Raw genomic sequence first — 14,367 nt, 5'->3', positions numbered from 1 at the left:
CTGAAAAAAAGCACTTGGTTTGATTTTTCTTAACATTTATTATATACTCAGAATAAATCTATTGTGTCTTTGGCATATGTGAGAAGAGAAATTTAACTTTCAGTAAGAACAAAGATATAGCTCCCGAAGGCAACTGCATGAAGAATCACAAATATGATTCTATGATTCTGTAAAGCACAGCTAAGGTTAGCTTAGAAACACGATTCATTTCTTCTCATCCTGAGAGTGTGACCAGACAGGCTTACGTTTCTGAATAAAGGCTTCAATACCTTCCTGCCCATCTCTCAAGGTCAAATTGTCTACCATGACCTGAGTAGTCATTCTGTAAGCAGTATCAAGGTCCTGTGTCATCTGTCTGTAGAAGGTGGCTTTCCCCAATGCCAGGATGGATTTGCTGCTTTTGCATATCTTGTGGGAGATTTTCATAGTCTCTTCTTCCAGCTTGTCTTCTGGTACCACCTTGCTGACAAGCCCGTGCATTAATGCTTCTTGAGCAGAAAGAGGTTCGCCTGTGAAAAGCATCTCTAATGCCACCTGAACAAGAAAAAATATTGTATTAAGTCAATTCAACTGCCTCATTGCTTTGGTTGGTTTGGGGAATTTCAGCTTCCTCCTTCAAGTACAAGTTACTCTTCTGACAAATGTAAGATTTAAATCTTTTGGCCTCTTAAACTGCCACGGAAGTGTTAAGAGGTTGCAGCAAAGAGAAGGACTGGGTCTAAAGCTGGCCTTTCTTCAAACCTGCCCACTGATTGCAGCTGTCCTTGGCTGACACCTCTGGGTTTCTTATCAAAAGTCCAGAATCTCTAGTGATTGCAGCAGGAATTAAGAGAGATGCGGATGGTCCACAATGTCAAATGACTGAACTCAGTATTTTAAGCTGAGCATATAATGATAAATAAAGACTTACTATGTCAGTGTGTAGTTTTCGAAAATACCTGCCTTAGTTTAAGTTTGGCCAGGGTGTTTTTAAATATGTCCTTCTTATAGCCGCATCTATTTCAGTCTCCTGCTGCTTCTAGCATCTTGTACTTGAGGTTTCAAATTAAAAAATCCCACAAATACTCAGTGACCATTCAATGCTATATATCAATAAGATTTTTTTGTCCATGACTCCTGATGCAACTGACCAGTGCCCTGAATCATAAGAGCCGATTATCACCATTAGTATCTTTGCTCTGGTAGCTACAAACAATGGCAACATTTCATTTGATAAAAGGTAAAATCAGTAATCCTGAGAACTGTAGGCAATGTTCTTGCTGCTTTGAAAAGTGGCACAGAGAAAAGTATATCCCACACATTTTAAAAAGGTAATCATAAACCCCAGAAATACTAATTCAGAAACAGTTCTAGCTGTACACTACAGCACACTTGGAAAAAAAACCCCACAGACAGACTGTATTTGAACAGGATGGCCTTACAGATGGGAAATTTAAAGGTGAAGCTCTTATCCAGCAATTGGACTTGTGCAGTTAAGTCCTTGCATCTCAGCCCCTGCTGGGCCTGGAGAGTCTATCTGCATGAATCCACCTGGATGAGAACTTAAAATTTCTTTTCTCGGTTACGGAAGCTTTACAGATCATACTATTGTTTACGCAGTGAGAGATGTGCAGTCGCCATCAGCAGGAAATAAAGCAGGAAGAAAGCATAGGAGGGTTTTAGATGCTATTTAAAGCATCTTGATCTACACCCAGGCAGATCACGCTGGCAGTGAAATGTCACTGCCTGGCAAGAATTGATACCTTGGTGGGACTGATATCCTGAACTTGCAGGGGTTTCCTCATCAGGGGACAACATCATTGTCTAAAGCACAGAGCTGCCTGTTGGAAAGGAAAGGGATTGCTGAGCTGGCGTGCTGCTGGCATGAGTTCATGCTGGTTGGAATCGCATCAGTAGGAAGCTGCTTTCCCTAAACAGAGTTCATCCCTTTATTATTTATTGCAGTCCAAAGAGTTATGAAGACGTCTTTTGCAATGAAGTATTTTGAATGTTGTACTGCAGGAGAATAAAGTTTAGGCAACACAACTAAAAATCCTAACATGGGAACCTACTGCTTGCAAAATTACAAGGAGTATCTGGGAAGGAAGCCTACCTTTCTTGGAAGAGATCTGCCCAAGGCCACAGCTGGTGTGGAGCAAAACAGTCCGATGTTCACTCCAGGAGTAGCAAATTGAGATTTCTCACTCGCCACTGCAATGTCACAGCTTGCCACAAGCTGACAGCCTGCTGCTGTAGCCAAGCCATTTACTTTGGCAATCACGGGTACTGGAAGTTTCTGGATTAAAGTCATAACCTGCATGCACAAAAGAAAGCGGTCAGTTAGTTCCTGAAGTTTAAGCAGTGGCTGTTCTAAAACTTGCAATTGCTTCACACACCTGATGTGTGCATTTTCCAGCTTTATTAAATTGGAGTTTAGTAAAAGAAGTAAGTTCTCTGCAAAACCTGTTTTAATGCACAAGACCACTGCTGCTCCGGTAGCTGCTCAGTTGCGTTTATGTAGCATGAGCTGGTCCTGCTGACTCCCGTGGAAACGGAAAACACAAGAATGAAAGGCAGAAACACTTGTTATCAGATCTGCGTGGAGCTTGGGTGCCTCTGCGCCGCAGGTCTAGTGCTCCTGGCTGTGGCAAGACGTGTATGCCAGACACACCGTCCCCACCTTTGTCTGCCCCGTAAAACTGACTTCATAAAAGTCTCTGTCCCAAGAAATTAACCCAGCCTCTTGCCGTTTTCTGCATGCTCTCGAGCCTGGGTTGATCTCACCCAAACACAATCATTGGATGTCCTTCGAGGCTTACTCCGCAGTCCAGGAAGAGACTTATCTGCCAGGAAACAATTTTTCCTGCTTGCATTAGACATAAGATGCAAAACCACACTCACTCTCTCATTTCTCTCTCTCTCTCTCTCTGATAATTCTTGAAGGTTGGACATCCAACTTCAGATAGCTGAAGTTACGAAAGATGAATTTGTCTTAACTTTTCTAACTCAGGTTGTCCTTCCACACAGTGGGAATCAACAAACTCACCTAATTTTAATGCCTGAAGATACAAAATGCTAGTTAAATGATTACAGTCATTATCTGGATTACAAAAAACCCTCATATTAGCACAGTGTAGCAAGATAACAAATTTTCATTTGCTACTTCAGTTTCTCCAGTAGATGAAGTCTAGCAAATTTTATGTTGCTTAGGTAAAATTACCTACATTCAGTTTTGAATTGGATCATTCTTTGTCTCTGTTCTTCCATCTTTGTTTAAAAACCATTTTTCAGTGGATCTTGAGCAGCAGACAACAAAAGAGTAACGATAGGTGCATGTGTGCAGACAAACACCTAGACAGTACTCTTGTGGTTATAAAAATTCAGTCAACTGCTTCTCCAAAAAAAACCCCTGGTACTTATGGTTTCGCATTTGAAAAGCCTCTGGAGAAGTGATATTTCAGCTGTCTCAAATTTGTATGTGGCGAGTACTTAGTTCTCGGATGCTGCATGATATAGTACTGCTAACACTGTTATATGCGTGGGGAAACAGAGGTGTAGCAGCTGAGATGATCTGCTTAAGATTACCAGTCCTAGACAGAGGCAGAAGCCAAGGTTCCTGAAAACCAAGTCCAATGCTCTGGACCCCCTAATCCACAATGCTGCAGGCACGTCATTTAGGGTAGGATCCATTCTGCTTAAGGATTGAAATTCAGGAAGATGTGATCCCGTTTTGGAAGCCCTCAAAAGTACCTTTCTCTCTCTGTTGACCAAAAAAAAGCAAAAGTCAATTATTCTACCAGACAACTAAAATCTAGATGTTAGGATCCTAAATAAAGCCTAAATTAATTTCTCTATTTCCGTTTGCCAGTAAAGTGCCGTTATTATTTAACAGTAAGACCTTCTTCCTCCATGGGGATAACAGTGAGTTGTGATTTATGAGAAACTTAAATCCCTTTCAGATACTCACACAACAGAGTTTAAAGCACTTATCACTAGCACGAACATCAGAAAAGGGATCACTTCAAGTGTCATTTCATCTCTTACATTTAATTTCTTCCTGAACTTGCTTTGCCAGTTTCACAGAAGCATTTAGGTTGGCAGTGACCTCTTGAGATCATCGAGTCCAACCCCCCCACTCAAGCAGGCTCGGGTAGAGCAGGTTGTCCAGGACTGTGTCCAGCTGCGTTTTGAGTATCTCCCTCTCTCTGAATTTCACGGTCTCAGGAGTATCCATCCGAAATTGGTACACCATTTTTTGTGATAATGCTCCCTTACTAAACTTACTATCCAGCAGGGCACCACCCTCACAAAGAAACCTAGGCTTGTTTTTAACTCTAAATGCTGACATTCTGTTATTTTTTTGCTATTTCTCTTCATTAATCAAAGTTAAGCTTGCTATACTACTCATCAATCCTGAATATAGCCACAATGCTAGATATACATACAGAACAATTTAAATTCTTCTGGTCCTTAAAGTGAGAAATTTACCAACTCCTCGTTTCATGCTACATGGAATAAGTTTCACATTTTTTTCTGCCTCATCTTTCCTATTCTGTGACCTGGAAGCCGCACGGTTCAGTTTTCCACTGACAACATACTGCTATTCTGCCCTGCAACTGCGAAATTAATATTAAACTATTGGCTGCTAAACTATTGGACCTTGGCTCCTTTCTGATGAAGGGACTAACCTGTCATTCAGTCAGATTTGTGCTTACCTCTTTGTGATCAGCACACCAAGATGAAATCCAGGCAAAGCTGCCAGGATGATTGCTTCATGTTACACTGAAGGCCCGTCAGTGGTAACTTTCACACACGGCTTTTACAGCATTTGTGAAATGTGTATACACGTTGACAGTGTGTACAGAGATCATTATTACTGGGCGAACTAGAATAAAAGGTTTCAAATTACTTTCTGTGGCCACACTGAGCAGGATTAGGGGTCAAATTCTAGTGCTGTTACAATGAAAGGGGTTTTTGCCATTCTCTCCAAAGGCTCCAGGATTCGCTTTAACTTCCCGACCTCTGGGTCCCTGCCTTCGTAACAAGAACTTGTATGGTCTGCTGACGGGGCAACCACCAAGTAGAGATGCATTCAGATCTTACTTTCACATTGTCTACTTGATGTTTAAGCTGGTCTTATGAGCTAGATGCTGGGAAAGAACATTTGATCACAAGTGATTTGAAGGTGGTTATCCCTAGATTTCTAGGAAAGACACTGCCTAAATACTCAGCTGCAAGGAAGACTGGATAAACTAAGGAACACGCCATGGCTGTACCCATTGTAGATGGCACGCACGTTGGCATTCTGGCTCTTTTATTTGCATGTAGAAAAATCCAGGAAAAACAAAATTTTACCAGGATCAGGTATTAAAATGGCAGAACAGCAAAAACCAAGGAATGTGGAGCAGCAGTCTGTGCTTTAGCTAGCAGATGAGTAATGCTGTCCCTCCTTAAACCAGTATCATTGCTTGCTCTTAATACTAGGCAAAAGGGTCGGCACTTAAGAACTGCTTACCTCTGCACATATTTCAAATACTTGGGAATGATGCTTCACATCATCTTCACTTGACAGTTCCTTTAAATCATGGCCGGAACAAAATACAGGTCCTTCAGCTGCAAAGAATTTCAGGAAAAGTCAGTCTGAATTAATCAAGAAACCAGGGGTAGCGGCATATCAACGTCCCAGTTAAAGGTATGTCAATGGTCAAAAATCAGCTTGGGGAGGGAGTTTTACACACAGTTCTGAAATATTGCCTTCTGGGTTTTGTAACAACTTTAAATTGACACAATGCAACATCTAACCACAGTAACACCCATAAGCATTTCGAAAGGCCTAGTTTTACTTCCATTCCAAGTTAACTCAGTTAAAAATAAGGCACTTTCCACCTCTGAGTCCAGTTTCTTGTAAGGACACAGTACTAAACAGCTCCTTGGTACAATGTAAACTAGTCAGCTGGAGCAAGGACGGAGTGCTCTGCTCTCAAACTAACAGATACAGTTATGCCCTACTGATTGAACCCAGCATTAATGATTAATTTTTACTAAATAAGCATCAAGATTTTTGTGTCATGGCATTCAAGGCCACAATGGAAAAAAAAAAGAAAAAAGGTTGTTCTGCTAGAGGAGAACCAGAAGAGTTGTGGGGGCACCTTTTCCTCCACTCCTAAAACTGTCATCTAGAGAATCCCAAAAAGCATGTCCAGGGTTTGGGCAGCAACAGAGCAGGTTTCTGTGGACCCAGGTTTTGGCTTTGCTTGCCTCCAGTGGCAGCTAAGCTCAAAACACCCTCTAGAGGTACACTGTCTTTACAACAGTTTTCCTTCATCATGAGGATATCTGCCGTAAAAATAAACCAATGTGATGCTTTTCAGTCCTTCAGAACGTCTCAGATATTTGTATGGATGTGACATTTCCAGCTACAACTATGCAGACACAACCTTACCTATGCATTTGTTTCTTACGGACCAGATTATTGTGGCACAGTCTGCCCAGAAATAACCACACAATTAACATCACTCAGCTCATGAGATCAGCAATACCTATCTGGAAATTAATCACATCTGCATTTGTCCCTCACTGAAGAAGAATCCACTGCAAAGTCTGTGTTAAAGACTCAAAGCATTCCCTGAGAAGTCTTTTATTTTCTTGAGATTTCTTCTTTTGCACTCCATTCAGCAAGGGAATTGGAAATCATCAGGAACATGCCATTTCTTTTTAAACTAGAACAAAAAAACAAATGAAGTTGTGCTCACAAACTCCCAGACTACTGTACTCCCAACGAAGAACCTGAAGTGTTTCACAAAAATTTTAACTGCTGTTTGAAACGTTGAATAGATGTATTTAAACTCATCCCTGTGAAGTTAGCTCACTTCCACGCTCACGTGTGCGTGCACAAACACACAGTGTTTTCCTCTCTGTACAGGAAACAGCAGCATTGTAAATTAATAAACCTATTTCTCCAGGATGTTTGGAAGGGGAGCAGGGGAAGATTATCTTAAAATAGCAGGGGAAAAAATGATGGCTTGAGAACAGCTGAAGTTTCATTATCTTTAAGAACTCTACAGGTTAACACCTAAATGGAAGAAAACAGTAATAGGCTCTGAGAGGTAATGTCTTACATCTGCAGGTTACAGGTGACTGCAGTATCGATATTATGGTCTCTCCTTCATCGGAGACTTTTAAAGACAAACCAGCGGCCAAGATAACGAGGCTGATCCTGGCTTAGAGCAGAGGAACAGAACACACGATTTGAGGGAACCTTGTGAGCCCTCTTTACTACGATCTATACCTGCCACCGAAGGCAGCAAGTGTTGTACCAGCTCAGCCTGCTCCTGCCTGAAAACCTGCATCTAGGAATGTTATTTCTTTAGTTTGATTAGCGTTAGAACCTGCCTTTTGTTCTGTTTAAAGTATTCTTTACATACAGGTTTTAAACCAGTTATTTCATCTGCCGATTGTTTTTACAAAAGCTCATCAAGTCTGTAAACACACTGCATAACCTTGACTGAAATACGGACATTTTCTACAGTGTTTCTTCTTAGACATGTTAAGTATCAACAAAAATATAACAAAACCCAAGTCAATTGTTAATGCCGCGTTCAAGAACGAGGAATTAAGTAGGCGAGCGTGGAAACCGGGATGAGCGTAGCAGGAGAGCAGGGTCTGAGGGGCGAAGGCGTGCGGAGGGTGCCCTGCCCGCTCCTGCCCCGCCGTACGGACACCACCACCCGAGTCCGCTCCCGTACCGCCTTCCGTAACTCTGTGAGAGATTTCGGTTTAAACTCCCCATTACCCCGTTTTTCCTCCCGCCCCCCCCCCCCCCGACGGAAGTACCTGAAATGACAATGACGCGGAGGTCCTTGCTTTTGACGTCGTGCAGCAGGTCCTCCCTGAGGGACCGCAGCATGGAGAGGGACAGGGCGTTTCTCTTCCTCGGGTTGTTCAAGATAATGTTTCTGTAAAAGCCGTTAAACACCGGGAGGGTTACTAGTTAAAAAAAAGCAATAAACGCATTCAGCGCCTGAGGGACGGGCCCGCAGCGGTGCCTCTCCCCGCTCCCGCCGCCGCCGCCTCACCGGACGCCCTCCGCCTGCCGCCGGACCGTCAGCTGCTCCGGCGGGAGCGGCCGCCCGCCTCCCGCCGCCGCGGCGCTGCTGAAGGCCGCGGCCAAGGGCCTCCTCAGCCGCCACAGCCCAGCGGCCGCCATGGCCGCCCGGAAAGCGCGGCGGGCGGCTCGCTACCGACCCCTAGGCCGGCGGCCTCTCCTCGGCAGCGGGGATCCCGGGTAGCCCGGGCGTGCTGCCAGGGGACGGGGTAAACCGGTGCAGGCCTTCCCTCGCCCGCCGGTGCAGCTCTCGGCCTGATGTCCCCAGTGTGCTGGCTGTAGAACCAGCGAGACCGCCTGAGGCCTCCTGCGCTGGAAGGCCTGGGTGGGAAGGTGGCACTCATCAACGGGTATCTCGGCGATGTCAGAGGGGTACTAGAAACGACGATTTTTGCTATAATTTCTTCAGATTCCACTGAGCATTTGCACCTAGGACCACAGGATGGAGATTAGGACTGTGCTGAGAAAACGTGTTAGTGACGCTAAGCTGGGGTGTATCCTCAACGGAGAGGACAACTGTGTTACGCGGAGAGAATGAGATCGCTTTGAGGCTGAGAGTAACCGGCATGGGATGAAATTCAGTGCTACAGGGTTTGGGGTCCTATACTTGGGAACTGATAAGATCATCATTTGTTCACTGGGAGCTCATCATCTGGAAATGGTCGTGGAGGAGACCTTGGGTGTGTTAATTGGTTCCACAGAGTCAGTCTGTAGTCCGTATGATGCATCCAAGAGAGAAAAAAAAAAGACAAATGCGATTTTAAGAGGTGATTTTAAAAGTCAAAGTATTTTAGGGACATGCAGGTACACTCACAGCTCATCTTGATTATTGTGTATGCTTCTGATCATCCCCGTTCAAGAAGCCAAACTAAAAGAGGGGCAGAGAGAACAGATGTGACACAGAACAGAGGCTCTGTTACGAGGGATGAGAGGAGCGTTGTTCCTGGAGTCGAGCAAAACAAATATGAAAGGACTTACGACTGCTGTCTCCAGAGGACAGGCATTTTGCAATCTGAGAAGGCAGAAAGCTATATAAGATGGAGAACTATGCAGGCACTATAGCAAACGGGCATACACTGAACATTAACCTATATGAGCCAGAAATGAAGGAGGAAAGATACTGCCATTAGAGGAGTGAGACTGTGGAACAGCCCTAGCCATAGAAGCTACATGGATAAAATCTGTTTGTTTGTTTTTTTTTCAGAGGGAGCTCAGGAGGCTTCTAAAAGGGGTTATGTGATGCCTCTGCCTACGTTACCAGAGGGATGGATCTGGGGAAGTGGGGCCCTCTCCATTTGTGTTTCTGCTGAACCCCAAAGCTCTCCTTTGCTGCACAACTCTCTGCAGACCCCAATTACTCAAAATAGTTCTTCCAGAAAATGTCACTTTGCAATATAACCTCTCACATTTCTTTCATTCTTCTGTTCTCTGTTTCCTTGCAAGAGTGATGACCTCTCTTTCTTCATACCTGGCGCAGGCAGTCTCCTGGGAAAGAAGCAGCTGTGGGGATGAGACAGTGAGCGAAAAATCTCATCTGCCGTGAGGTGCCCAAAGACGAAGCAGCGTTGTTCCAGGAGATACAGGCTGCCCCAGTCATGATTCCCTGCTCTTCCTTATCGCACCCAGTCATCGTGTATCCTTTCCTAAATGTGAGGGGAAAGCATTAGTAATTGAAGTGTTTTATGCACATGCAAGTCTTCATTGTTTGTGCTCCATTTTCTGGCAGAGCAGTAGGTACTCTAAAATAAAATAGATATAGGTCCAACATATGTTCCTTGTAAATGTAAATCTGTGCTCCTGGTTCCTGATCTCGCCATTCTTGTGAGCTCTTGCGAAGTACTTGTAGGTTCCCAAATGCGTCTCTAGTTCTCATCGGTGTCTGTTGAACCCCTGCAGCTTCTTCTGACTGTATTGGCAATTGTGGCTTTTCAGTTCTGAGCATCAGCCTCATAAAAGAACCACTTGAATTTTGTGTTTAATAATATATTTACTTATACAGATAGTAACAGCTTAGTGTGGGGATACGCTTTCTGCTTACTGATTTTATATTGCCTAAAACAATGACCTGTCAGATCATCGGGCTTTGTGGCTCTACTGTAACAGCAACAGTGGGTTTATGTACATTTTAAAGTGTTGGAGGACACTGATAGCCTGGGAGCTAGGTCTGCACTGGGCTTTCCCCGCTTGCCCGTTTTCATTTTCTCATGGTTGGTTGTACTTCATGGTCATTCACTGAAAAGTTCTTCCAAAATTGACTTTTAATATGTGGTAGGAATCTGTAGCAAAAAAAGTGCCCATTTAGAAGAAAACAAAATCATCTTAAATAGATCACGGGAGTTTTCAAAGTCTGTGCTTGATGTGGCAAAGGCCAGCAGACAGAGAACACAATGTGTGTGCTAGCTCTGGGAGGAATTACCAGTCCCCTGCAACTCTGACCAGTGACCTCTTTCACGCTGGCTTTGTGAAGGACAACCTTATTTTTTTTCTTCCAGTTCCTTCTCTTTCTCCAACTTCTTGTCCTTTTTCTGTCCATCTCCAAGGAAAAATTTTTTTTTTCTTCTCCAAAAAGCTGCTTTTTAATATAGTGTTTCCAGCTCCCTGGAAATTCTGTTCTTTTTCACTTTGATTGACAACCTCATGTTTCCTTTCACACCCACCCCCATTACAGATTTTTTTTTGGCTGCAGCTTCCCCAATGCATTAAACAGACCTGCTGCTGCCTTCTCTGAGAAAGTGTCGGAAAAAGCTTTTCCAATTTCAGACAGCTTTCCTTTTTATAGCATTTGCTAGCAGCATTGTGGTTACGGCTGAGCTCACGCTTCCAACTGCAGACAACTAGGAGCCAGCATTGCAAGTACCAGACGGGGCTTTTCTAACCTTTAGCTGTATTGATCCTTCATATAAAATAAAAAGGGAGGTGATACGGGATGTAACACAACTTCATCATTAGATCATTACAGAAACTTTCAGGGTATCACACTGTGCTAGGAAAAGATGTTTCGAAATTCAAGTGTGCTTAGCTGCTATAAAGCACCCTGGGGTCTCCATTCTAATGTTGCTAGATAGATAGCATGCATGGACAACAAAGGCAGTATACAGGATCCTCTTCTTTACGAAGCACAAGTATTTATTTGTGTCTTTATTTCCTCGGCTTTCAATGAGCCCAGATGGGACGTGCACCTTGTAGGAGTACTTGCTTCACGCCAATGGTCAGTGTCATCGAGCTCCTCCCAGGGCAAAGGCAGACCTTGTTGGGATGAGGCTGAAATGTAAAGCACATATACACACACACATATGTGAATGAGTAAATATATACATAAATACACTTCTACCTATTAATTGGGATGCTGTGATGAAAAATTGGGACTATTTTATGGAGCATGAGGCAAGCGTATCCCTAGCTGGGTTGCATGCAAATTATTTCTCGTGAAACGCTGGCATTCCCAGAGGATCTTGTGACCTGATTTTCAACACTGCTGAAGGCATTCAAATCCCACTGGGAGCCAGAGGGGTTCAGCACCTTTAAAACTCAGGACTGCTTAATTCTGGTCAGGTGTGTAGTAATTCCAGGATAACAGGGAGAGCAGGGCCCTGTTCTTGCACCCAGGCCAAGGAAAATAATTTATTTTCCTGCTTTGTGAATTCTGCTAGCAAAGAGACAGATTAGTGCCTTACGGTTTCTCTGATGTGGAACCCTCCAGGACTGCCTAAAGAAAAGATGAAAAAAGATTTTGCATTTTTGCTCCCATTTAGCCAGGACTCCGAGCTGAGTCCCAGCACCACATGATGAGTGCTGCCCGTGTAACATTTTTTACTGTATCCTTAGACAATTTATGCTTTCTGTATTGGTATTAAGATAGAAATAGCACAGAAACTTCAGGACAACGCTCACTTGGGCTGGGATTTTTCAGGACATGAAGCTAATGGCTCTTTACTCTGTCCATGCCTGGAATTCATGTGACTTTGCTACCTAACCTTCTGTGGGTCCCAGCCTTGGTTTTTTTCTTTGAAAAGATGTTATTCTACTTTAATCACAGAAAGATCTATCATATATCAGCCTTCTCTTTAGAGAGGCTTTAATTACTAGAAGTAGTAATTAAAGATCAGTTATAGGATTAATGTGTAGCAGACTATCAGTAAAGTTTAGCCTGTACTCTAAGAGAAAGTGATTTTTTAAAAAAAATCATTGATTATTCTGCTAAAACAAAGGACTTGAATGCAGTTTTAAGTCCATGACTGCTACTGATATTTTGTAATAACCTGTGAACCAGGCTCAACACCTGCCACTCCACTCAGGCTCAGATTAGGTCCTTACCTGGCAGTACTGCTGCCTCCCGTAATTACATTTAGCATTCCTTCGGGAAACAAGCCAGTGTCCTGTTTGGCTTTGACACTAAACGTAAAGCTCCCACTGCCATCGCTGCTGCAATTTTTTGCAATTACTGCTCAGAGCTTTTTCCCTGTCACTGTGTGGCAGCACTGCTCCATGTAACGGATGCTACGTATTTTCCCTTCAGCTTGAGAACCAGGTGAAGGATCCAAGCCCTTTTGTCACTAGACCCATCCCTGTTCCTCTTTATTTGCTGTTTTTCTCTTATTCTCCCCCCCCCCCCTTTTTCATCCTTCATTGTCCTCACTTCCTCAGAGGTTTTCAAGTGATTCCTATTTCCCTGGCTTTAGCATTAGATTTTTTGTATGTGCCTTCCAATTATGAGATTCTTAAGATCTGAACAATGATCAGAATTATGAAATATATGGGAGGCTATAACAGGCTTGGAAAAAAGACAGTATTCATTCTTGTCCTCAGAGTATCTAACCTTAGGTTTCCAATTTAGATACTCAATCCTGCAAGGCTCCCTACACAACCAATGGAGATGTGTGCTCCGCTGCAGGGCTGGTCAGTGTCTAAATTAGATGCTTGCTCCCAATGCCTCTCCAGGCTGCCGGCTTCTCTCTATTGATTGCGCAGGGAACCAAAGGAAACCAGTCAGATGCCTCTGGCAGAGGGTGTGAACGTTCCCCTCACCCACACAGAAGCTACAAATGCTCATCTCAGCCCAGGGACCTCGCTGGAGGAACGGAGTACCAGAATCCTCTCAGCCTGCCGATCCTCTGACTGTATCTCAGGATTCACTTTCAGATGTCAATGTCTCTCTGCTGTGGTTACGGATAAAAACATTGCTGTGAAAGAGGAGGTAAATTGTAGCTGCTGTTTGGGGCCAAGAGCAAAAATTTGCCTAAAAGCTCTCTGTACTTGGGAACAGCCACTGTCATTGTGTGGCTTTGCTCCAAGCCACATCTGCAAATGACAATTCTCACTGCAAAATAACACCCTCTACCCACCTTGTCCTCGCCTCCACTAGTAACTTCTTTTCCATAGCAAAATACGTTGAATTTTCTGGACTCTTCCGGTTCACCTGTTTCCTGCCCTTTGGCCAATTTTCAACTCATTTCATTATCTTTCATTCCTTTTCTTTGCACCCCATAACAACCACCAGAGGCATTGTATTAGAACTGGGGAGAATATTAATTTATTTTCAATTAAATAGGATTTTTATCCAATAAGAATACCAGAATCTTACAAATGAGCATGAGTTTTATAGGGAAATAGGAGAATGCCAGAATCCTAATAGGTAATGCTTCCTTGGAACCACCGAAGTCAGAAGGTCCACGGGGAAAACACAGATAAAATCCACCTTGGGTAGAAAAGTTAACACAGTCACACAAAAAATTAGTTCAGTTAGGAGCTGAAGCCAGGCACGTCCATACCAGACTGCGGTGAGAGGAGAAGGATGCTTTCAAGTGTCCTCGGGTGAAACATTTCCCGCAGGGGGCCTGATCCAGAACACTGCTCATTAACGGGTTGTCAGTGATTTACGTATCTTAATGTCGTGTATCTTACCTTATCTTACATCTTATCTCCCCTGCGCTGTGTCGAATGTGGCAGCCATGAGGCAGGACAAGGAATTACCGGCGAAGCTGCCGACTGCTCGTGTGTATTTTCTTCCCTCGCATAGGAGGGAACACCAGGTAGGAGTCGGGGCTCAGACCGTAAGCCAGCTGGCCCCAGTACTCTTGCTGCACTGTTTTATCTTATCAAAGCCACAGATGTTAAATTCGCAGCGTGTTGACACTAAGGAAGGGACGATGGTCTGATTCAACACAGCTGTCCGCAATTGTGGAGACACATCCTGTAACTCTCTGTGTCAAAGTGCTCGTGGTTCCTGTTTCCAGGCAGAGGAAATATTAATACATAATGAGCAAAGAAAATTATTCTGTATTTAG

General features: G+C 43.7%; 1 protein-coding gene across 1 annotated transcript; it reads right to left on the bottom strand.

Moving 5' to 3' along the window:
• Positions 1 to 18: 18 nt before the first annotated feature.
• Positions 19 to 8,246, bottom strand: ECHDC3 (enoyl-CoA hydratase domain containing 3). Its single transcript, XM_087766698.1, has 5 exons — positions 8,055 to 8,246; positions 7,813 to 7,934; positions 5,495 to 5,592; positions 2,093 to 2,293; positions 19 to 534 (listed from the first exon to the last, which is right to left on the bottom strand). The coding sequence occupies exons 1-5, from the start codon at positions 8,183 to 8,185 to the stop codon at positions 205 to 207; spliced, it is 882 nt and encodes a 293-aa protein (XP_087622824.1). The 5' UTR covers positions 8,186 to 8,246; the 3' UTR covers positions 19 to 204.
• Between the last annotated feature and the right edge of the window lie 6,121 nt (positions 8,247 to 14,367).

Source organism: Nipponia nippon, unplaced genomic scaffold (assembly GCF_047370975.1).
Source record: "Nipponia nippon isolate SJK-2023a ecotype South Korea unplaced genomic scaffold, ASM4737097v1 scaffold_3, whole genome shotgun sequence".
In the NCBI taxonomy this organism is placed as follows: Eukaryota; Metazoa; Chordata; class Aves; order Pelecaniformes; family Threskiornithidae; genus Nipponia; species Nipponia nippon.
Note: the sequence above shows the minus strand (reverse complement) of the source record. Positions and strands in the feature narration are given on the sequence as shown.

Coding starts and splice junctions, on each gene's coding strand:
- ECHDC3 (XM_087766698.1), bottom strand. CDS start 8,185: ATGGCGGCCGCTGGGCTGTGGCGGCTGAGGAGGCCCTTGGCCGCGGCC. Junction 2,294..5,494: donor TATTTGAAATATGTGCAGAG/GTAAGCAGTTCT, acceptor TTGTGCATGCAG/GTTATGACTTTAATCCAGAA. Junction 535..2,092: donor GCAGATCTCTTCCAAGAAAG/GTAGGCTTCCTT, acceptor TTTCTTGTTCAG/GTGGCATTAGAGATGCTTTT.